The sequence below is a fragment of the Chrysemys picta genome, chromosome 20 (assembly GCF_011386835.1).
Source record: "Chrysemys picta bellii isolate R12L10 chromosome 20, ASM1138683v2, whole genome shotgun sequence".
NCBI classification, from domain to species: domain Eukaryota; kingdom Metazoa; phylum Chordata; order Testudines; family Emydidae; genus Chrysemys; species Chrysemys picta.
In genome coordinates this window covers 5,644,596-5,668,959 of record NC_088810.1, presented here as the reverse complement: position 1 = coordinate 5,668,959, position 24,364 = coordinate 5,644,596, and the positions used below count along the sequence as shown (strand labels likewise).

Here is a 24,364-nt window from a genome sequence, read left to right as displayed (position 1 = left end):
CTGTTTTCCCGGGCGCTGCCCAGATACAGCGAGAGACCGTCCCTGCCGCAGCTGAGATTTGGGCCTTGTTGTGCTGGGCATTGTACAAACATAGATGAACAGAGAGTCCCAAAAAGTTTACAGCTAAATAAACAAGACACACAAAAGTGATATTTCCAGTGCTGGGAGGGAAGTTGTCTCCTCATTAGAGTCGGGGGGGGGGGCGGTGGGCTGAGAGTCAGGACTCCTTGGTCCTATTCACAGCTCGGGGAGGGGATTTGGGTCTGCAGGGTTAGAGCAGGGGAAGTGGATAGAAAGGATTTGGTCCAATTGCCTGATTTTAGAACAAGTCAACTTCCTTTCTCACCGCACACAGGCATGACGACTTAGCTAATGGTTGCCTACAATGTGCTCTATGTTCCACCAAAGAAAGGGGAACAGAAGAGCAAACTATCCTCCCTATTCAACTGCATATTTATGGCCCACTGTATCAGAAAGCAAAACCACCAGCCCTACAATCCACTGCAGGATAAAGCAACCTTGCTCTGAGCATTGCCACAGGGGAACACGGACCCAGTGCCACTGTGGCTGCCCAAGAGCACTGACAGTCTGGGGTCCAGGGTCCAGGGCTGCTGCTCAGTAGTCTCATCGGGTGCTCCTGACTCCCACCAGCCCCCCACAACCACTAGACCCCATTCCTCTCAGAGTTGTGGGGTAGAACCCAGGAGTCCTGACTCCCCGGCCCTCTGCTGTGACCCACTAGATCCCAGTCCCCTTCCAGCGGTGGATAGAACCCAGGAGTCCAGATTCCCAGGCCCTGTGTTCTAATCCTTAGACCCTACTGCCCTCCTAGAGCCACGAGATCTGCCGTGCATCATATTGTGCATATATCTGCAGCACCATCTTTGAGAAAGTCCTCCTGTCTGTCCTGTACCTCCTGTCTGTCCTGTATCTCCTGTATGTCCGAGTGGGGAAATAGATCGTGTACGTCCGCAGCACCCGTCTTGCCTATTGACCTTTCTCCTGGCTCATCTGGTACAGCTCTTGTCTTTGAACTGCACTGTGGGCTGGGCTTTGAGCCTCACTCACACTCACATGGGCGAGGGAAGCTGCAGGATTAGACTCTGTTACACTGGAATTTGTTCCCTTCTAGCCACTAGGTGGCCACCCCATCTGAACCACAAGGGATGCTGCTAAGATAGACCCTCCCCAACACAGAGCCACTGTACATTAGTTCAGATGAGAGCAGCACGGGAAGAAAATTCCTTTATTGGCAAAAGAAAATCACCACAGCTGTTCTGTGAAGCTATTAGATGTTGACGCTGAGCCTAGAAAATCAGCAGGGAAGCAAACACCAGAGAATGCTACAGATCAGCATTTAAGTAGCACAATAGCAAAGCATTTTGAGCAAGCTTTGCTGCCAATGGTCTGATCCAATCCCCACTGATATCGGTGGGAAGACGCCCATCGGCTCAGGCCTGTGGTCAAGTGCCCCAAGCGCTGCAGGCCCAGCCATTCCTTATGAAAAATATTGGTCACGAATTTAGACCCCTTTTTGTGTAATGATCCCCATCCCCCAGCATGTGCCATCAGCAAGGTTTGAATCTAGAACCTTCAGCACCACACTTTAAGCACAGATGCTGAAGGAGCACCTAAGTTCATTAGCATTAGTAAGCTGTCATCTTCTTGTACAGTTCAGTTACTATGGGGGACACAACACATTTAGGAAGCTCGTTATCTTGAGCTAGCATACAGTTTATGAATGGACCCATCTCCCCTTGAACGTTTCTCCCCTATTCAGCTGGCTCTCCTTCCAAGTGAACAGCATTTTGGCAGTTACATGCATTTTCCCTGCAGCCCATGAACTCCTGACCCATGGAAAGGAAGACGACGGGAGTGAGGCAGCTGTGAAAATAGAGCAGGCCATCAGCAAAGAGGATGCCCATGTCCAGGGATTTTTTCATCACTGAATGTGGTGCATCACCTGAGACCTGCAGGAAGTAGAAGACGTGATACGGGAGCCAGCAGAGGTAAAAGATCAGGATCAAGATAAGGTGGACATTGAGGGGCTTCCTGGACTGAGTGAGATGGCTTTTCCTCAGCTTGGCAGCTAGAAGAATGTAGCAGGTGATGATCAAGGCTAATGGGACCAGGAACCCAACCAGGAAGTGGATAGCAACTCGGGTCATCATCCTTCTTGTTCTCAGCAAGAGGTTCTCTTGGACACTGTTCAGATTGCCGGAGGTGACGTTCCACTCTGAAGATGAGCTCATGAAATCCCAGATATCATGGTACTGGAAGCTCAATGCAAGGGATAGGATCCATATGACCAGAATAACCAAAGAAGCCAGATGGGGCGACCTGTGGTTCTGGGACCACACAGGGCAGGCCATGGAGATGCAGTGGTCGGCGTTGATGACAGTGAGGAGGAAAACCCTAGTGAACATGTTGAGCAAGGTGACAATAATGGTCAACTTATACATCACGCTGCCCAAGGACCAACGAAAGCCCAAGGCTATGTAGCTAACTCTGAAAGGTAGGAAGGAGGTGAAGATGAAGTCAGCAATGGCCATGTTAAGGAACCACATAGAAGGGACTGTCTTCTTCACCTGGAAGCCAGTGATGAGGATGACCCAGCCATTTCCCACCATGCCCAAGAGAAAGGCCAGGCTATAGGCCACCATGAAGATTATGTGAGTCATGTCCATGAGAACTGGATTATGAATAAGTGCTCCTTCATAGGCTGCCATCTAGGTGTAGGTTCAGGCAGTGCAGATCTTGTCCTGACCAAACAAAGAACAAATATCATGTCTCTGAAAGCTTGTCTTCATGAGGATAAAAGGTCAGGCGTGCTGGAACAATTTGTATAGTGGGGGTGCGGACAGCCATTGCACCAAACTATAACCCTGTTTCTGGAAACCACTTCAAGCCCCAGAGGGTGCAACAGCACCCCCAGCACCTATGTGAAAGGTTGGGGTTTTAGCTAGCAAGTTGTAAATCACACACACAGACTCTAGTTTAGCTGTATTAATAACTCTAGAAAGTGCTAAGATGGCTAAATAAAGGGCAAATTGCCGGTCTACTCTAGAGTTTGCGAATACATTTGTTAGAATGTGCTAGCTAATCAAACTTCTTGGAAATTTTTCATCAAAATGATTTTTCAGGGACAAATGGTGTTTTAGTTGAAATCGAAATATCTAGAAAAAACATGCTGATTTTGATAAAATTTCCTTTTGAAAAACAAAACAAAGCGAAGCATTTCAACATTTTCGGAATGGAATCTTTCCATTTTTTATTTAAAAATGAAATTCATAATTTTGCATATAAAAATGTTAACTTTTTAAAAGGTCAAAGTTGAAACAAAATATTTCAAATGACCTAAATCAAAAAAAAATTCAGAATTTTCTTTCATGGGAAATATTGCATGTTATTATTTGTATTTCGGGTCAGACTGGAATTCTTTTTCATAATCACAGCATTTTCTGAGAAATGACATATTTGTTTCCTGCCCAGCTCAACTAGCTAATATATTCTAAAATAATTCCACAATATATCTTCATCCATACGATCCTAATGAAGGCAAGTGAGTGTCTATAGGATTTCTAAATGTCTCACAAGCTACTGAGGAAATATATAAATGCCCCACTGCATCCCAGGACCAAGGCAGAGCTCGGAAAGGTTCAAATTTTCAGAGCAATTGGCACTAACATTTTAAACCCAAGTTGGCTAAAATAAACCCCAATCCTGTGGATTTGATCAGGGCTTCTCAATCTTTTTCACGGAATGGATCTGTATTCACCAGGGAATTGGTGAAGAGCCTCTCAAGGCTACCCAGGGAAGGGAATTAGCACATTGGGAGTGGTGGCAGCGGACCAGATCTAAGCTGGTAGTTAAGCTTAGAAGTTTTCATGCAGGCCCCCACATCTGTACCCTAAAGTTCAGAGTGGGGAAGCTGCCTTGACAGTTTAAGAGAGACTGTCTCATAGACACCTCCCTGCCCATTGGCCATTTCCAGGTGGAAATGCCTCCCCTCCCATTTCCACTTTCATTCCCATTCACTTGACACCTGACTTCTCATTCCCCATCGCCCAGCCACCACAGTCCTCACCCTCCAAACCTCCGTCTACACTCCTGTTTCCCCTTACCCGGCCCCACCAGCTCCCACCTCCCCTCACATTCCCCCTCAGCAGACCTTGCCTCCTCTCCCGTTCCCTCTTGCCTGACCCCACCTGCCCTCTGGTTGCCCCTTGACTGCCTCCCATCTCCCCACCTGGTCTCCAACACTCAACCCTGTCTCCCTTCCCATTTCCAATCACCAAGCCCTGCCTGCCCCCCTGTTCCCCATTGCCTTGCCCTTCCCACTCTCCCATTCATGGCTTCGTAATGTCACTGTGGCAACTACAGAAATTGCTTACAGCTAAAATACTTTTCAGAAAACATTCCATTTGTTTCTGGCTCCTGTTACCATGATTTAGCTGCTAGAAATAAGACGGGTCAGCAACATGGAACCAGCCAGCTCCCTATAGACCCCCAGCAAGGGCTCCATAGAGCCCCAGTGAACGGGGCCTATTCCCAGTACTGATCCAGCCTCCAATGTACTGAGGCAGGGATGAGGGGTATGGGACTTTCTTACCTGCGTGTTGGTGGGATGTGGCTTTTAAGAGTTAATCTCTGTCCAGGGCCAGGACCCTGACACAGTCGCTGCAGTCTGCACAGACTGACTCTGCACGGGGCAGGAAGCTCTTCTTTTGTGGGTTTCTTAAAGGGAAGGAAGGGGTGTTCCTGACTGAAAAGTGCAGAAGGGATTGGTTTTGATGGTGTCTACTGAGTGTTACAGACAGGCAGATGTCCTGCGATTGTGGGCTTCTAAAGATTCCTCAACACTCCCATTTCCTCTGTTGTGTGGAATGCTGAGCCCTCGTCTCCTGCTCTAACCACTAAACACCGTATCCCTCCCAGAGCCCGGGAGAGAACCCAGGAGTCCTGTCTCCCAGGTCCTCCTGCTCCAACCCACTAGACCTCACTTCCCTCCCAGCAGGGGAGTGCGCAGAAATTTAACTTTGACACCTTTTTTTGCAATCACACCCGCCCAGGCACCAGCAGGAGCTCACTCTTCCCTCCCCCCAACCGCAGCCCCAGGGCTGGACGAGTTCTGTGCCCCTGACGATTATTGGGGGGTGGGGGGGACTGCCCCTGCTTGCCCCTCCTTGTGCACACTCCTGCCTTTCCCAGTTGGGAGTAGAATCAAGGAGTTACTGCTTTAACCTACTAGATTCTACACCCTGTGCAGCCCTGAGAATAGGACCCAGGTGTCCTGACTCCCAGCCCCACATCTCTCCCCAGACTGAAGACTGTACAGCTTTTTAAAAGATCATTTCTGATTGGTCTATAACTTATGGGCTTGATGCAGAAATGATGGGTGAGGCTCTTTGGCCTGTGTTATGCACGAGGCCAGACTAGATGATCCTAATGGTCCTTTTTGTCCTTAAAAGCTATGAATCTATTAACCACTAGGCCCCACCTTCCCCCATCACCGGGAATATAATGCAGGGGTCCTGGTTTACAGTCGCACTGCTCTAACTCACTAGACTCCATTCATTAGTCCAAGAAACTCTTGAGGCTTGATACAGAAGATACAGAACTGGATTTGGATATACAAGACTAGTTCGAATTAGGCTGTTGCACAAATCATTACAAATCGTACTCAGAATCCAGAATCCATAGGGTCAACAGAGAAACATTCCCTATGAAGAGCTCTTGCTTCAAGGGAGATCTATGGAGAAAGAGTGCTGTGATGAGAAGGGGCAACTCCTGAGTAAAGCTGGCCGTCAGTGCGTGAAGGAACGGGAAAGAACATCCTGTAGCGGTGAGAGGAGTTCGGAGATAGACTGGAAAGGGAAACCTCTGCAGCAGCAGTTGGCTCAGTCGCAGATACTAGGCCAAGGCCTGCTCCACCCAATTCAGGACATTTTAACCCCTGAGAAGCCTAAGGGAACTGGTAAGTCAGCAGTACTAAGATGGACAAAAGGATGGATGTGTGTCAACTGTGGACAGCAAGATCATTTAGTACAAGACTGTGAGAACTTACCTCACCCCAGTTTAGTGCACCAACAGCACAGCTGCCTGCTGGAGGATTTGTGTGAAGAAGACAGCCAGCAAAACAATCACGTAGATGCACAGAGTACAAACTGGGTGTCAGGAGGACAATCCTGGAGAAGACTCAGCATAGCACAAGAGTTTCAAACCCCAAGACCATAGCTTGGAAGGACAAATGCCCAAGATTCTATTCCCATTGATTGGAAAGTTTTGCACTGACAAAATAGGCATATAGGACACATGATTCACTCCCTGGAGTCTGGCCCTGGACCCAGTCAGGTGAGGAGGAGAAGGAGAAATATAAGATCTGTCTATACTTTTTGGGGTATAACCCTCCAATGGGGTTTTTTACAAAAAGATTCAGAACAGAGAAGATTTGGGATAGTGATTCCCTACACTCATTGAGACAGCATTAGAAGGAATCCATGAGAACATATGCACCACATGGGAATAGAAGAAACACTAGAGTTCGCTATAGGTCAGTTTTATTGTGCTCAAATGACCCAAGCCATAGAAAGGAAATGTCTGCAATCAGAACTCAATCCTCAATCAGAGGAATTAGACCCAAACAAGAGGAGTCAACTTCATGCAAGATCAACTGGAAGGGACACAAACCAGGGAAATTTCCCACCACAACATCTGTAGAGAGTACTGCGGAGGTACCTATTGGATCTCACAGAACATGGAAAGTTAGAAGCCAGCTAGTCCAATTTGGGGATCATCTCCCTCCCTGTTATTAATCCAAGGGCTGGTATGTAAGGAGTTTTAGACTTTGGTTTGCTGATAAGGCAAGCGTTTGGGAAAGAATCAAGATGCTGCCGTTCTTTGCAAGCAGTGAAGGTGACACATGCTACCTGTTATGAAGACTGAGATCTCATCTCAGAAAGAAGATCAGAGAGCACCAGGTTTGCTATGTGTGTGCTAACGTGTAAAGGCTATGTTGAAAGCTTGTATTTAAATATATGCAACAGCACCAAAGTGGGAAGGCTGTATAAGGGCTAGATTTACTACCAAATAGCTTGTGTTTAAAAATGATTCAGAAGTATACCAGATACTATTTGCAGTGTTTGCATATGTTCAGTGTTAGTTTATAAGACATTGCACTGGACTCTCTCTCTCTCTCTGTCTCTCTCTGAAGCTGCCTGGGAACTGTTAATACCTAAGTTCGGGGTTTTGCGTAACAGCCCTGAGGTTTCACTCTGTGCAATTCTGTGAAAAGCCTGTGCTTCGGCAAAGAGCTCAGCTGAGGAGGTGCAAGAAAGAGGGGTATGTAACCAAGTTCTACATTCTAGTGGTGCAGCAACCCTTTTCCTGTTCTGTGTTATCTTCAGCTATCACCTCCCCTCTCCTTTCTCCTGTGTGATGTCACCCCAGAGCCCCTGTCGTTTCCCAGACGATTGTAGTAAACAAGTCCCTGGAGGTTCTGCTAGGCCATGTGAGTAATGGCTTCCTCAGCCCCAGGCCAGTTCAGTTACTCACCTCAGAGCCAAGGTACTGAATGGTAAATATGGGGGATGGAGTGTGGGAGGGACCCAGTCGTTTCTGGAGCTGACTAAGAAGAGGGCATGGTAGAATAACACGCAGGCCAGATGGCTCTCCCACTCTCAATGGAGGTGGACCATGCCCATGCTCAAGTCAACCAAGACCTTCTCTGCTTCTGGACCACCCACCCCATCCTACATCCCTTCTGCTGTCTCTCTACCTCTCACCCCCATCCTCCATCCCCTCACTGCTCCTCCACTCCCTTTCCTGCCCCATGTTGGTCTCCCCTCCACACAACACTGCCTGTTCCCTCGTTCCCCTCCCTGGGACTTTCACCTCCATGTTTTGGTTGTACATGTGCAGGCAATGGAGGGAACCCAGCTGCTCCTGCCTCAGCCATCACCTCCAAGGCCAAAGGAGGAAGAGGAGGGGGCGGCCAGCAAGAATTCCTGCTACTCCCACCACCCATCTTCAACCAGACAGCCCTGCCAAGCCACAACCCAGGGCTCATCTACAGCCTGACGGATGCCACAGTGTCCTCACCCTCAGTGTTGGTAAAGAGCCTGACGGGGTCCTTCCCAGACATCTATGATGGAGACACCAAGAAGTGGGAGGAGCATTTCCACAGCATCCAGAGGGCCTACAAGGAATTTGGCAAGGATGATGACTTTGCCATCCGAGTGCTGACCGAGGACTTCACCCTGCCATTCCCTTTCACCTGGCCAGCTGAAGGGGAGGCATCCCTGCAGCCATCCTGTGACCCCACCGACTGCTCCGGCTTCGACTTCTTCCTGCACCCAGGCAAACCCGTGCCTCGCATCCTGCAGCCGCTCCACGCCACCACCCAGGCCTTCTTCAAGAAGAGACGTTTGGAGCAGCTGGCCCTCAGCTATGCCAGCCAGGCTTCCCAGGGGCCACCGGCACAAGCAGCCACTCCCCCGATGCGGACAGAGGTTGTGATGATCACCAGCCTGCCACATGTGAGCACCTCCACCATTCCTGGAGACCCCACCTTCCTCCTAAAGGATGGCGAAGGCCTGAGGAACATCCAGCCTGCCCCGTGGCAGTCTCCAATCCTGCCCCACCACGGCTAGGAAATCCTGGGTTCCTTACCCCAACCATATCCTATTTAAACCTTCAGTAATGTTCCAGATGTGTATGAACCCAAATGCGGCCCATCTGAAATACTCCAGATGTTTATGAATCCTCGACACACCCTATGTGAACACTCAATAATGCTCCAGATGTTTATGAACTCCAGCACTGCCTGTCTTAATGCTCCAGATGTTTATGAACTCCAGCGCTGACCATAACACACACTGCTGCTCCAGATGTTTTTGAAGCCCAGGGCTGCTCACCTGGCCACTCGGGGTATGTCTACATTGCAAAAAAATAACCCCATGGCAGCGAGTCGCAGAGCCAAGGTCAACTGCTTTGGGTTCATGGGGCTCATGCTGTTGGGCTAAAAATAGCAGTGTAGACGTTCACACCCAGGACGGAGTCCGGGCTCTGAGACCCTCTCCCCTTGCTGGGTTTCCAGCCTGGCATGGAACGTCTACACGGCTATTTTTAGCCTTGTCGCATGAGCTCCACAAGCCCGAGCCAGTTGACACAAGCTCTGAGAGTCGCTGCTGCAACATAGACATGCCCTCAGTGATGATCCAGATGTTTGTTGTCTAGCTGGGATCTGTACATTACAGTCTGGGTGGAAAGTTTAATAAAAATCCGTCTATCTGCTGAAGAGGGACCTACCAGCCGACCCTGTACATGGAGAGAGCATCCCGGGGCGAAGGTTAGTCAAATGGAATCAACTTGGACTCATCTTTGGTCTTAGAAGCTGTTTCTGTCACGACCGAATGGGCTCAGCGGACAGAACCCTAGATCCTCTTCCACACCACAGCCAGGTCTCTCGCCAGGGGACGTCAGAGACGAGGTGTGGGAGGCTCAGTCCCGTTACCAGCAGGACAGGTGTCAACACAACTCAGCTGCCCTTTTCACGGGCACCTTCAGCAGCCTGGTCAGGGATTAAAAGAGGCCCAGGCAGGAGCGGCGCCAGGGATTTTGCCGCCCTAGGTGGCAGCTCCACCTCTGAGCATTCGGCGGTGGGGTTCCTTCTGCTCCGTGTCTTTGGGGCACTTCGGCGGGGGGTCCCAGAGCGAGTGAAGGATCCACTGCCGAATTTCCACAGAAGACCCGGAGCAGATGGACCCCCCGAAGGTGGCAAAATGCCGCCCCCCAAATCCTGCCACCCTAGGCAACCGCTTAGGGTCACCTAGTGGAAGCAGCGGCCCTGGGCTCAAGAGACTGAAGCTGCAGCATCCAGACGACGGCTGGTCAAAAACTTACCATCAAAAAGGGTATGTCCCAAATCCGAAATATTTCCATTCTCAAATGCCACCAGGGAACCTCATGGGAGCTGTAGTTGGGTGACTCGTGCTTTTGGGCTAGGCCCTGGTCAGACTCCCGTGATACACCATGGACATACAACCGCCATGATGCACGGCCTCCCCTTGCTAAGCGAGGAGCTGCCAGTCCATCGTGGGAGATGTCCAGACGGGGAGCCTGGTCCACTCAGCAGAGCATGAGGCACCATTTCAGAATGGAAATACTGCACGGGGGGGGGGCAAAAACTTCAAATGTAACCCCATTTTCCAGCTCCCCTCAGGAGATATCTAGTCCAACCCCCTGCTCAAAGCAGGACCAATTCCCAACTAAATCACCCCAGCCAGGGCTTTGTCAAGCCGGGCCTTAAAAACCTCTAAGGAAGGAGATTCCACCACCTCCCTAGGGAACCCTTTCGGCCCCCTGCAAATCCATATCATGGGTGTGTGTATGGGGAGCTGAGCTCTGAGTCATGGGGGGCGTGAGGATGAATGTGCCACATGATTCCTAAATTCTGTCCCCCCCAGCACTGCTGAACTCCACTGTGACACTTCCCGGGGGTACCCAGGGCTGGGAGGCACCCTGCTACCCTCTGCTCTCCCCGTGAGAGAGCCACCTGGGCTAGCCAGGGGCCAGCTCCCCACCTCCACCAGCCACAGGCGACACAAGCAGTCAAACCTCAGCCTGGGCCGACCCCGCGGTCCCTCTGCAGGTTAGCGATAGGCGCACTCCAGCTCCCAAGTCTGCCAAGCAACTTCTGTCTGGAGCCCCTGGGCACTGGACACTCGCTGTGTTTTCTCCCAAGGAACAGCACCGCCCGGTGTGCCGGTTACACCTCAGATCCCCGCTCGACTGAAACAGCCCGGAGAGCTGCTCTGGGAGAAGGCAAGCAAACGTTGATTAAACAAAGAGGAGATTTACAATAACAGCTAATAGGAGTAACTGGAAACCAAAAGTTACATGTCAAATAAAATCACAGCCCATATCCTAGGGCCTAGGCAATTAACCAAAGACTGAGGGTTGCTCCCCCAAAGATCCTTTCTGGCCTGCTTGGCTGTGACCTTCTGTTCCTAGGCAAACACACAACTTGCTTCCTAGGAGAAGGATCCGGCCTGTCTCTTTGCAACCCCAGATATCGCAAAAGAGTCCTTTGATCATTGTTCCTATACCGTGTGCGCCTTCTTGTCGATTTCACGGTCGCTTGTCGATTTCACAACCTTGATTAGCTGGTGGCTGTATATGAAAATAAACTTACACGCTGAGATCACAGCACACAATGATCAGACAGAGAGAGAAGCACCTGTCCGAGGCATGTCACCACCTGGTGACCTGCCTTTCACTTCAAAAGCTTTAAGACGTAATTTCCAGTATAAATACGTCACTTCTTAAACATGATCCTACATACATTTCACAAAGACGCTGATGACTCCTGGCTCTCAGCAGACACCTTAGCTGCCATCCTTCAGTGAATTGTTCTGCACATACCTGACCCAGGGGATCCCTGAAAAACTCTCCCCCCCTCACCCCCTTGCCTTCTGCCAGGTGGCACAAAGAGGTTTCTGTGTCACAGAAGACTTTGGGAAGTCCTGGGACAAATCTGATTCAGTGGGACCTGCGTTCTGTGACCCTAGTGTCCCCTTGAACCTCCACGAACATGCCTCTGCTTCTCCCTCAGCAGCCACCTTTCCCTGAGCTATCCCAATGAATCCCGTCATGTTCCTTTCTACAACCCCAGTGTCGGGTTTACAATGGCACCAGCGGCTCCATGGAGCTGGGCCCATGCTCAGAAGGGGCCACAGCCCGCTCCACTTGCCCTTCGCCCCGAGACCCCACTGGCTCCCCTCCACCCATCAGTTGCTCCTCAGGCCGAGGGCTCCTCTACACCCCCTGGCCCCACCCCCTGCTCCTCTCCACCCCCTGGCTGGACCCCTGTGCCCCTACGGCTCCGGGTATGGCCTGTCTCCCCAGAACTGAGCTAAGTGGAACTGGTACAGAAGCCTGGCCAGTCTCAGACAGGTGTATGTGTGGGGGTGACAGTGTGGGGAGCTTGCCTGGGCCGCTCCAGGGAAGTGGGGCCTGAGGGAGCCCGAGCAGAGTGGGCCCTGGCCTGGCTGATCGCAGCACTCCCGAGGACCGGAGCAATTCCCTGCCCTGGGACCAGCCTTGGCTGCGCTGCCGGCTCAGCCCGAGAGACACAGTCACCTCCCAGCAGGGCCAGTGAGTGCGGCCAGGAGGCAGAGGGTGGGGAGTGGGTCTTTGGGGGGTGCTGGGCTGTGAGGTGACAGGGAAGATCTGTCTGTGTTGGGGCACTAGGGAATGGAGCTTCTGTGTGGGGTACTAGGCAGTTGCGGTGGGCAGGGCCGTCCTTAGGGCACTGGAAAATTTGGGCCACCACCGGGCCAGCAGGTAAGGGCGGGTCGGCTCCCGCACACGCAGCGCGTGCTGCAGTCTCCTTAGACAGGGCCATATTCCCAGAGCCGAATGCACCGGCGGGCGCATTGTGCACAAGGGAGAGGGTACACGGGGATCTGTAGTGAACTGTGACGCTCCGCTGCCGTGAGACGGGCCGGGCGGCTCGGTGTCCTTTGGTGCCTCGTCCCTCCCTCCCGGGCTGCAATCCCCGGCTGCCGCCGCATCTGCTGCGTATGAAGCTCAGTGTGTGTCAGCATTGGGGGGGGGGTCTTCTGGGGGTCTGCGGGCGGAGGTGGTGGCTGTGCCCCAACTCGGGCATAGGGGCACCAGTTTAATAATACTGTGTAGGGCCCCATAAATCCTAAGGACGGCCCTGGTGGTGGGGCTGTGGGCAGGGGGGCGCTGGGCGAGGGTGGTGTTGTGCAGGGTGCTGGGCAGTTGTGGGGGAGGGGAGGGCATAGTGAGTCTGGGGGGGCTCTGGCCATAGGGAAATGGGGAGGGGTGTTCCGGTGTTGGCAGGGGGGGCTGTGTGGTGCAGTATGGGCCCGCCCCCAAGGGGAAGGGGCACTCTGGCAGCACAGGGCCAGGCGGGGCACTGTGCATCTGGCAACTGCCAGTTTGTAAACAGTGCCCCAGTCATGCCAGGCCCCATTGCCTCCGGCTGGCCCCTCGCTCTGGGGACCAACCCCCCGTACAAGGCTCCATTGCCTCCATGGGGGACCACAAATATGTTTGGCGCCGGGCCCACAAAACGTTCCTCCAGCCCTGTCAGACGACTGCCCCAATGCCCTGAGTGCCAGCCCTGGGCTGAGTGATGTCATCGAGGGCTGAGGGGCGGGTCTGTTATCTCCATGATGGCTCCATGACATTGTGGAACTTTATTGTGGGCTGGGAAATCTCCGCTCCACCCATTGACACCAGAGGCCAGGCTGTGATTTCCCAATGGCAGGTGGGTGAAAACAATCCTCGAGCCGCGTTGGGAAGTCCCAGCGGTGCCACATCCCCAGGCTCAGCGGCGTGGGGTTTATTCAGGCGCTGGGTGATCTCTGCCCCACAGCCCGCCTGGACTCTGAATGGCTCATTTCCATACCCCAGCCTCCATCTCTCTGCCTTAGTCCAGCCTCTTGGAACCAGGGGCTGTGAGAGTTCCCCGGCCTCCCGGCGGGGTTGTGGGGATAAAGGCAATAACCGCTTGTGAAGGGCAGAGACGCCCCGGTGAGGGGCCTCACATCGGTTATAATGAACTAATCACCTTCTGCTGCGTTAATGCAATAAACGTCCCGGTTTGCTGAAAGGGCCCGAGCCTCCCTGGTGTCAATCAGGAGTAACTCGCGTATACTGAAAGCAGTTGCAGGGACTTTACACTAGCGGAGGATTTGGCCCCATGAGGAATTCGCTCCATCCATTGGGTGTGAGGCAAACCCCAATGACGGCAGGGGGATAAATCCCATTGACTCTGATCCCATTAGCACTGGATCAGTCCCGCAATGCGCTTGTCTCCTGTACACTGGCGGAGGTTGTCCTGTGAGTCTGACACCGAGATGGGCCCCGGGAGAGCCAACGTGCCAGGTCTCCGAGGGGAGAGTGACTCAAAACCGGACTCACTCCGGATTGGGGTTCCCCGATGAAGCGATGGAACTGCACACCGCAGGCTCAGCGGAGCTCTGGGAAGGAAAGGGAGACACTGACAGTAGAAAGAACCGGGAGTCCTTGTGGCACCTTTGAGATTAACAAATTTATTTGGGCATAAGCTTTCATGGACTAAATCCCACTTCATCTGATGCATGGAGTGGAAAATACAGTAGGGAGAGATATATATGCAGAGAACATGAAAAGTTGGGGGTTGCCTTACCAACTCTAACGAGACAAAGCAATTAAACTGAGCTACTATCAGCAGGAGAAAAAAAACTTTTGTAGTGATAATCAGGATGGCCCATTTCAAACAGGTGACAAGAAGGTGTGAGTAACAGCAGGGTGAATGTAACACAAACGGTAGGTTTGTGTTACATTCACCCAGTTGCCGGGTCTCCTGTCTAAGCCTGAAGGGGGGTGACTGTCACTGCTGCCCCTGCACGGCTGCCGGGAGAAGGGAGTTTGACTGTGTCTCTCACACAGTAATAGGTGGCGATGTCCTCAGGTTTCAGGCCGGACATTTGCAGATACAGCTCACTCTTGGAATTATCCCTGGAGATGGTGAATCGGCCTTTCACTGAATCAAGGTAGCGTATATCACTCCCATCGGGGTTTATATCACCGACCCATTCTAGTCCCTTTCCGGGAGCCTGTCGGAGCCAGCTCAGGTAGGAATCGCTGAAGGTGAACCCAGAAGCTCTGCAGGAGAGGCGGAGAGAGTCTCCAGGCCTTTTCACACCTCCTCCAGACTCCACCAGCTGGACCTGGGACTGGACACCTGTGAATAAAGACAGACCATTACTATCGGTATAGAAATAGCAATAACACAATATTCTTCTAACTCTGCCGGTTATTCGGAGGGAGGAACGTACCTTCTAAAGCTGCTGCCGCCAAATTTAAAAGGAGCAAAAATCTCATCTTTCCTGGTGCTGGAGCGGAAAGTTCTCAGGCGACCGGCTGGTAACTGCTCAGAGCCAGGGGCTGCGGATCCTGTCTCCGGCGGCAGCCTGGGCAGAGAGCGGCGCAGATTTAAACAGGAAACCGTCTCCCTCATTTGCATGCCCCCGCCTTGTAAGAGACACACACTCCTCCTGCCAGTGATCTGATTGGCTCGCCCTAGTGTAAGGGACTGTTGTCCCCTTACTGACATTCAGTGGGTGTTTTGCTTGGCCAGCTCCCAGCACTAAAAGAATGGGTAGGGTTACCATATTTTCATTTTAAAAAAGGAGGACACTCCATGGGGCCCGGGGCCCGCCCCAACTCCGCCCCGGCCCCGCCCCAACTCCGCCCCTTTCCCAAAAGTCCCCGCCCCAACTCTGCCCCTTCCCCTGAATGCTCTGTCCCCTGCTCCTCCCCCTCCCCTGCTTCCCGCGAATCAAATGTTCGCGGGAAGCCTGAAACAGGGAGGCAGCAGGTAAGCTGGGGCTGGGGCGGGGTGCGGCCGAGCAGCCCAGGCCAAGAGGCTCTGGCCCCGGCGTCTCCTGCCCGGCTCGGCTCGGGCCCTGGGACGCCGGCCCCGGCCGAGCACCGCCGGCCCCGCCCCCGGCTGAGCACCCCCCGCCCAACACCCCCGGCCTGCACCGCCGGCCCCGCCCCCGGCTGAGCACCGCCGGCCCCGGCCGAGCACCCCCGGCCCCGGGCCAGCCCCCGGCCCCCGGCCGAGCATCCCCAGCCAAGCACCACCGGCCCCGGCCCCCGGCCCCCAGCCGAGCACCCCCGCCTCCGGGCCAGTGCTGGCCCCCGGCCCAACACCCCTGGCCGAGCACCGCCGGCCCCGGGCCAGCGCCGGCCCAGCACCGCCGGCCCCGGCCCGGTCCCCAGCTCCTGGCCAAGCGGCCCCGGCCCGGTCCCGCACCGCCGGCCCCGGCCGAGCACCCCCGGCCCCGGACCCCGGCCGAGCCCCACCGGGCCCTCCCTATTTTCCCAGACATGTCCGGCTTTTTGGGATTTCCCCCTGGACGGGGATTTGAGGCCCAAAAAGCCGGACATGTCCGGCAAAATCCGGACATATGGTAACCCTAGCTCTACCCAAGAGAGGCAACAGCTAGGGAGCTGGAAGGCTCAGAGTGGGTTCCCTTGCTGGACCACTGAGGGGAGATATAGGTGCTGCAGTTGCCCTGAACTGTGACAACTGCATAAATGTGTGTATTGTAAAAGGCATGACCCTGTTGGAAGGGAGATGTACTCATACTGGCAGAGAGGAGACTAACGAGCTCCTCTGGGCCCGTTCAATACTAACGAGGTGTTCTGCCAGGTTTTTTTTCTGACTGGAGTTTCAAAGAGAGAACCGTTCTAGGGTTACCATATTTCAGCAAGCAAAAAAGAGGACGGGAGGAGCCCCGCCCTAGCCCCGCCCCTGCCCCTCCCACTTCCCGCCCCCCCAGAACCCCCAACCCTCCCCCCGTTCCTTGTCCCCTGACTGCCCCCTCCTGGGACCCCTGCCCCTAACTGCCCCCCAGGACTCCACTCCCTATCTAAGCCTCCCTGCCTCTTGTCCCCTGACTGCCCCAACCCTTATCCACACCCCCACCCCCAGACAGACCCCTGGGACTCCCACGCTCCATCCAACCACTCCCCACCCCCTGACAGCCCCCCCCCCAGAACTCCCAACCCATCTAAACCCCTCTGCTCCCTGTCCCCTGACTGCTCCGATCCCTCTCCCCACTCCTGCCCCCTGACAGCTCCCCCCCAGAACTCCCAGCCCCCCACCCCCCTGCTCCTTGTCCCCTGACTGCCCCCTCCTGGGACCCCTGCTCCTAACTGACCTCCACAACCCCACCCCCTACCTAAGCCTCCCTGTTCCTTGTCCCCTAACTGCCCCCTCCTAAGACCCCCCCCACCTCCCTCCAGGACCCTACCCCCTACCTGTACCCTGACTGCCCAAAACTTTCTCCACTCCCCCCCAAAAGCCCCCTCCCCGTTTCTTGACTGCCCCCTCCAGAACCTCCCTGCCCCTTCTCCTGCCCCCTGGCCCCCTTACCCTGCTGCTCAGAACAGGGTGTTGGGCTCTGTGCGAGCCGGACACGTGGCTGCGCTCCCCAGCACAATACACAACCCGATCCCTGGCCCTGCACAGTGCTGCCGGGGAGGAGGAGCTGCCGGCTCAGAATGCAGGGAGGGAGCGGGGGCGGAGCTCCTCTACAGCTGCTCTGGAGTCCAGCCCGGGACTTTCCTGCAGCCCTCCCAGCCGCTCGCTCTGCTCTGCCGGGGGAGGGGGGGAAATCCCGGACATTTTGAGTGATTTACAAATTCCCCCCGGACGCTATTTTTAGCACAAAAAGGAGGACATGTCTGGGTAAATCCGGATGAATGGTAACCCTAAGAATGGGGAGAGGCCAATGCTCCAGGTCAGCCTCAGCCTCTGAGCCTGATGGACAGGGCGGCAGGCTAATGAGAGAGTCAGGAGGCCGGGGGGGGTCCCGTCTCCCTGTGAGCTGGGATTGCCTGGGTCAGACAGCGGGGGGCAGAGCTAAGGAGAGAGCAGGGGCCCGAGCTGAGCTGGGGAGCAGAGCCGGGCCAGCCAGAGGGGCCAGACAAGCAGCCCGGGGAGCAGAGCTGGGAGCAGTCCCAGAGACCCAGCCCAGGGAGAGGAGACCCTGTGCCGGGAGCAGGGCCGGGCCAGCCGGAGGGGCCAGAGAAGCAGCCCGGGGCTGGAGGCAGAGCAGCAGCAGCGTCAGTGCTGAGGCTGAGTGGAGCCGGAGCTAGAACAGTGGGGCTGGGGCTGGAGCTGGAGCAGTCTGGAGCCGGGTGCGGTGAGCAACTGGGGCCAGCCAAGGGGGGGACCCTGGGCAAAGGGCCCAGCGCAGAAAGACACCCCCAGCCAAGGGTCCTTGCAGGCCAGACTGGGAGAGGGATCTTAACGGGAAGAAGGGTCCCACCACCCAAAGCCCGGAGGCGTGTGGCCACCCCCAGAGCAAGTGTCCGACCCGCAGCATCCCTGCAGCACGGCCAGGGCCTGGGCAGGAGACCTGGGACCTACGAGGAACAGACTGTGAAGTGCCCTAACGTCCAGAGACATTGTTCGTCATGTTCCCTGCCACAGAGCGGGGTGATGTGTTTTCCTTTAACCTTTCCCATTGTGCCTTATTCCTTTTTTAATTAATTGCTGATTAAATAACTTGTATTTGCTTTAAATTGTATGCAATGATCCGTGGGTCAGGGAGGTGCCCAGTGCAGAGAGGGTACCCCGGAGTGGGGACACCCTAGCCCCCGTCCTAAGTGACCACAGCAAGGTTGGGGGTCGAGCCCCCCAGGAATCCTGGGCCCAGCCTGGTCGGGGTTATGGGGACTCTGCCAGACAGGAGAGGGAAGGAGAGTCCTCAAGGGCAGGGAGGCCTCTGGGTAAAGGAAGTGGGAGCGAGGACTCAGATCCTTCCGCTCGCCCATTTCACCGGGGTAGTGCAGAAGCCAGGAAAGTTCCCCACAATAGCAGGACCATTCCCCCGCTTACACCAGGTCTCCGGAGGCAGGAGTCAGACTGTCCCGTCCTGTATGTCTGTGCAGCGCCAGGCACAGGGCACTGGGGTCCTCCTGGCACTTTGGGACCCCTGGGAGGAAGGAACAGCTCCCTGCAGTGACTGTATTTCCTCCCACAGGAACTGAGGGCCCGGTCATTGTCAGGTGATATCGGGGGTGGGGGGAGAACTCAGATTTGGAGCCCCGTCCCATGCGCAAAGGGGCCATGCAACGTACTGTCAGTGGGGTCGGTGTTTGGGGAGGGGTCGTGCGCAGGGATCTTTGGGCTGGGACAGCCGCTGGAGAGGGAAGATTTCCCATGGTGCTGGGAGGGATTTGGGATGGAAGCCCCTTTCCCTTCCCAGCAGTGACCGGCTACATTGAAATGATCCGGGACATTAGGAATGTGATCTGAGCAAGCCTGGCTTGTGCTGTTTAACAGGGCTGGGGGCCCGCCTGTGGGTGCAGGTGGGAGACGCTGTGGGGGGAGGGCTGAGGACAGAGTAAAGGTTTTGCAGTTGAGCCTTCCTGACATTAGCGCGCTGAGAGCAGCATGCCTGGGACTCTTTCTTTAGGGGACAGGTTTCAGGGTAGCAGCCGTGTTAGTCTGTATCCTCAAAAAGAACAGGAGTATTTGTGGCACCTTAGAGACTAACAAATTTATTAGAGCATAAGCTTTCGTGGGCTACAACCCACTTCTTATGCATCCGAAGAAGTGGGTTGTAGCCCACGAAAGCTTATGCTCTAATAAATTTGTTAGTCTCTAAGGTGCCACAAGTACTCCTGTTCTTTCTTTAGGGGAGAGTCGAGGGAGGATTCAGGGAGCACCGAAGGGAGATTATTATTCACTATTGATATTCACACTCCTATTCCCATTCACGCTCCACTCCCCATTTACGCTAGAATTGTAAACTAAGTGGGATAGAGAGAGGTCTTACGGTCTGTGTTTGTACCGTGCCTGGGACAATGGCTGGAGACCCTAAGCGCTAGGACCACAACCACCAACTACTCCACTACCACTAATAAGGAAGAAGAAGAAGAAAAAGTAATAAATGGTAGACAGTAACTTTCTCCTTTTTATGCTGAAAGTTCTATTGTGTCATGAAGGCTTCAAAATCCCACCCCCATGATGGACCACTGAGGGACAACAATAATAAATATTGCCTTCCCCACCTACATTCCTATATCTATGACCTTTCACGCTGACTCTCATGTTGCCATTCCCATCACAATTGGGAGTCACTCCCTTTGCCATTAATATTCCCACACCCCTTCACACATGACCTTAATAAGTGACCCTGGGGCCGACTGACAGTCTCCGCTGGGTTATTTTTTGAATCAGAAAGAGCTGCTGCAATCCATTAGTTTCCCTTCAAAATCCTGGCACGGACACTATGGAGCCATGGGCAACAAGAGGGATATAGCCTGGGAATGAGAGACATAAAACCAGACTTTATTCCTGGCCTGGTGACCCTTCCCATTCCTGCACCCGCCCAGTGGGGTCTTGTTTATGGATCTGCGGCCCATGGGATAAGGGGGAATCCGAAGCTGGTGTTTCTGTATTATCGTTTATAGGTTTCAGTTCACTGTGCGCCTTCCGCAGTAATACCGGGCGGTGTCCTCGGGCTTCAGGTTGTTCATTTGCAAATAAACCGTGTTGTTGGGATTGTCCCTGGAGATGGTGAATCGCCCTTTGACGGGATCAGCGTAGTACGCATGTAACCCTTCTGCCCGTCAGAGTTGGCAGCCACAAGGGCTGGGTGCAGTACCTAGGGGTTCCGTTTCAATAACACAATGCAAAACCGGCGTCAGCCCCCACCAAGTGACCTGGGACAATTACACACACACACACACCCCGGGCGCCTCTAGGAGGCAATACTTCCCCTCTCGCAAGCACAGAGTCTGAGTGTAGCAAAAGCCTTTTAATAAAGGAGGGAAACAATGCGGCATTATGTTGGGGAAACACCACAAACAGGATTCATAACACAAACCATGAGCAAAGACCCACCCCCAAGTAAGTCAGGCAGTGTCCTTTTCCCCTCAGGGTCTTAAGTCCTGCAACCCAACAGTCACCCCACCCACAGTTTCTGACCTTGGTCAGTGCAGCTCCCAGAGTTCAGAAGTTCCTCTGCAAAGTTTACCTCCCAGCCTGGGTGGAAGTGGGGGAGGTATGGGGGGGCATCTTACATGTGCCGCTGCTCGTGTTGATGGCTGAGTGCCACACCTCTCCATGGGGTTCTGCTGCAATCTTCACTGCCAGCTGCACCTCTCCGCCAGCCGTCCTGCTATCTGCTCCGCTCTGCTCTGCTCTCCACCAGCCGTCCTCCTATCCACACTGCTCTCCGCCAGCCATCCTGCTATCTGCTCTGCTCTGCTCTGCTCTCCACCAGCCGTCCTGCTATCCGCTCCGCTCTGCTCTCCACCAGCCGCCCTGCTATCTGCTCCACTCTGCTCTCCACCAGCCGCCCTGCTATCCGCTCCGCTCTGCTCTCCACTGGCCGCCCTGCTATCTGCTCCGCTCTGCTCTGCTCTCCACCAGCCGCCCTGCTATCCGCTCCACTCTGCTCTCCACCAGCCGCCCTGCTATCCGCTCCGCTCTGCTCTCCACCAGCCGCCCTGCTATCCGCTCCGCTCTGCTCTCCACTGGCCGCCCTGCTATCTGCTCTGCTCTGCTCTGCTCTCCACCAGCCGTCCTGCTATCCACTCCGCTCTGCTCTCCACCAGCCGCCCTGCTATCCGCTCCGCTCTGCTCTCCACCAGCCGCCCTGCTATCTGCTCCGCTCTGCTCTCCACTGGCCGCCCTGCTATCTGCTCCGCTCCGCTCTGCTCTCCGCCAGCCGTCCTGCTATCCGCTCTGCTCTGCCCTCCACCAGCTGCCCTGCTATCTGCTCCGCTCCGCTCTGCTCTCCACCAGCTGTCCTCCTATCCACACTGCTCTCCGCCAGCTGTCCTGCTATCTGCTCCGCTCTGCTCTCCGCCAGCCACCCTGCTATCTGCTCCACTCTGCTCTCCACCAGCCGCCCTGCTATCCGCTCCGCTCTGCTCTCCACTGGCCGCCCTGCTATCTGCTCCGCTCTGCTCTGCTCTCCACCAGCCGCCCTGCTATCCGCTCCACTCTGCTCTCCACCAGCCGCCCTGCTATCCGCTCCGCTCTGCTCTCCACCAGCCGCCCTGCTATCCGCTCCGCTCTGCTCTCCACTGGCCGCCCTGCTATCTGCTCTGCTCTGCTCTGCTCTCCACCAGCCGTCCTGCTATCCACTCCGCTCTGCTCTCCACCAGCCGCCCTGCTATCCGCTCCGCTCTGCTCTCCACCAGCCGCCCTGCTATCTGCTCCGCTCTGCTCTCCACTGGCCGCCCTGCTATCTGCTCCGCTCCGCTCTGCTCTCCGCCAGCCGTCCTGCTATCCGCTCTGCTCTGCCCTCCACCAGCTGCCCTGCTATCTGCTCCGCTCCGCTCTGCTCTCCACCAGCTGTCCTCCTATCCACACTGCTCTCCGCCAGCTGTCCTGCTATCTGCTCCGCTCTGCTCTCCGCCAGCCACCCTGCTATCTGCTCCGATCTGCTCTCCACCAGCCGTCCTGCTATCTGCTCCGCTCCGCTCTGCTCTCCACCAGCTGCCCTGCTATCTGCTCCGCTCCGCTCCGCTCTCCACCAGCCGTCCTGCTATCTGCTCCCCTCCGCTCTGCTCTCCACCAGCTGCCCTGCTATCTGCTCCGCTCCGCTCCGCTCTCCACCAGCTGCCCTGCTATCTGCTCCGCTCCGCTCTGCTCTCCACCAGCCGCCCTGCTATCAGCTCCGCTCCGCTCTGCTCTCCGCCAGCTGTCCTGCTATCTGCTCCGCTCCGCTCTGCTCTCCGCCAGCCGCCCTGCTATCTGCTCCGCTCCGCTCTGCTCTCCGCCAGCCGCCCTGCTATCTGCTCCGCTCCTCTCTGCTCTCCACCAGCCGCCCTGGTATCAGCTCCGCTCCGCTCTGCTCTCCGCCAGCTGTCCTGCTATCTGCTCCGCTCCGCTCTGCTCTCCGCCAGCCGCCCTGCTATCTGCTCCGCTCCTCTCTGCTCTCCACCAGCCGCCCTGCTATCAGCTCCGCTCCGCTCTGCTCTCCGCCAGCTGTCCTGCTATCTGCTCCGCTCCGCTCTGCTCTCCGCCAGCCGCCCTGCTATCTGCTCTGCTCCGCTCTGCTCTCCGCCAGCCGCCCTGCTATCTGCTCCGCTCCTCTCTGCTCTCCGCCAGCCGCCCTGCTATCTGCTCCGCTCCTCTCTGCTTTCCGCCAGCTGTCCTGCTATCTGCTCCGCTCCGCTCTGCTCTCCGCCAGCCGCCCTGCTATCTGCTCCGCTCCTCTCTGCTCTCCACCAGCCGCCCTGCTATCAGCTCCGCTCCGCTCTGCTCTCCGCCAGCCGTCCTGCTATCCGCTCCACTCTGCTCTGCTCTCCGCCAGCTGTCCTGCTATCTGCTCCGCTCCGATCTGCTCTCCGCCAGCCGCCATGCTATCTGCTCCGCTCCGATCTGCTCTCCACCAGCCACCCTGCTATCCACTCCACTCTGCTCTCCACCAGCCATCCTCCTATCTGCTCTGCTATCTGCTCCACTCTGCTCTCTGCTCCTCTCTGCCAGCCGCCCTGCTATCTGCTCCGCTCTCCGCTAGCCACTCACCAACTTGAGCTGGTTATTTGCAGGCAGAAGTTGGTGCTGTCCTTGGAGGCTGGGAATCAGCCCTGGATGGAGGAGGCCTAGTACTTGCTGTAGCCTGTTCCCCTCGTGGTGATACAGCACCAGCCACTCCCCTCTCCCGGCTCCTGTCGGATCCAGCCCAGCCAGGTGCTGCTACGGTATGAGCTGGGTCCAACAGGCTCCCGGGAAGGGACTGGAGTCACATCCCTCCAGGTGTCAGGGCTGAGCTACCATCTGTTGAAGGGAACGTAAAGACCTACTCTTGGCTTTAGCGGACTGTGGGTCAGGCCCTTAGAGAGAAGAGTATCTAGCTAGTGAACAGGCTAGCATCATGTGAAAACCTATGTTTGTATTGAGGGCAGAGGCGTTTGGGACCTGACGTCTCCTTTCATGAGGCCGTTCGAACTAGTGTTGCATTTGGTTATTTTTCAAAGGAAGCTGAGAGCATTTGTCCCTATTTCCCAACAAACTGCGATAGGATTTTCACACCCAGCACTTTTAGGACCCTTTGAAATCCAAGTCCTAGTTATGACGCCTCGACCAATCGATTCCCCAAATCTTCCTCTTCTGCGCGATGCATTTTTACTCTACTGTCAGATAAGTTCCACATTCAAACATGTGACTATTCAAGACTCCCAGGTTTTTATGGACACATGATCATAGCTGGAGATACAGATCTGATACCTGCTGACAGGTATTTTTTCACTGTCTCTAGATCCCGTTCCTCTGCCTCGTGCTGGATTGTTTGGGGGAGTGCTGCCCCCAACCGGCGCACAAGAGAAGCACAATTCTGCAGCTTGAGTTTTTGTATTAGCAGTATCTGGATTCCCCTCGCTATGGCCCCGTCTACACTGGCAAGTGTCTCCGCAGTAAAGCACCTTTGAGCGCTGTAGCGCCCGAGGTGCACACGCTGCCAAGCCACTTAGCGCGCAGATACTGCGCCGTTGCGGCAGCGCTCTGAAAAAGCCACCCCGACGAGAGGCGTAGAGCTTCCTGTGCTGGGGCTACCGTGCTGCGGTGCCAGTGTGGACACCGTGGTGATTACAGCGCTGCGACTGGCCTCTGGGAGCTGTCCCACAATGCCTGTTCTCACCTCTCTGGTCATCGGTTTGAACTCTACTGCCCTGCCGTCAGGTGACCAACCGTCATCCCCACCCCGTACATTCCTTTGCAAATTTGAAAGTCCCCTTCCGATTGCTCGGTGACGTGTGCAGTGGTCTCGGTGCATGTTTCCAGGTGGCCCTGCCTGCTCCACGCACC

General features: G+C 55.2%; 2 protein-coding genes and 1 long non-coding RNA gene across 3 annotated transcripts in view; 2 read left to right on the top strand and 1 right to left on the bottom strand.

The window, feature by feature from the left end:
• LOC135976848 (uncharacterized) overlaps positions 1–24,364 on the top strand; it is a 1,653,704-nt gene that overhangs the window by 1,439,504 nt on the left and 189,836 nt on the right. The gene's annotated exons all lie outside the window — the stretch shown is intronic.
• LOC135976875 (chemerin-like receptor 1) lies at positions 1,232–4,707 on the bottom strand. The gene is made up of 2 exons (XM_065574620.1): positions 4,613–4,707; positions 1,232–2,762 (listed from the first exon to the last, which is right to left on the bottom strand). Exon 2 carries the CDS (start codon positions 2,727–2,729, stop codon positions 1,773–1,775), a length of 957 nt encoding a protein of 318 aa, XP_065430692.1. The 5' UTR covers positions 2,730–2,762; positions 4,613–4,707; the 3' UTR covers positions 1,232–1,772.
• LOC135976878 (uncharacterized) lies at positions 7,683–12,996 on the top strand. Its single transcript, XM_065574625.1, has one exon. The coding sequence runs from the start codon at positions 7,683–7,685 to the stop codon at positions 8,649–8,651; it is 969 nt and encodes a 322-aa protein (XP_065430697.1). The 3' UTR covers positions 8,652–12,996.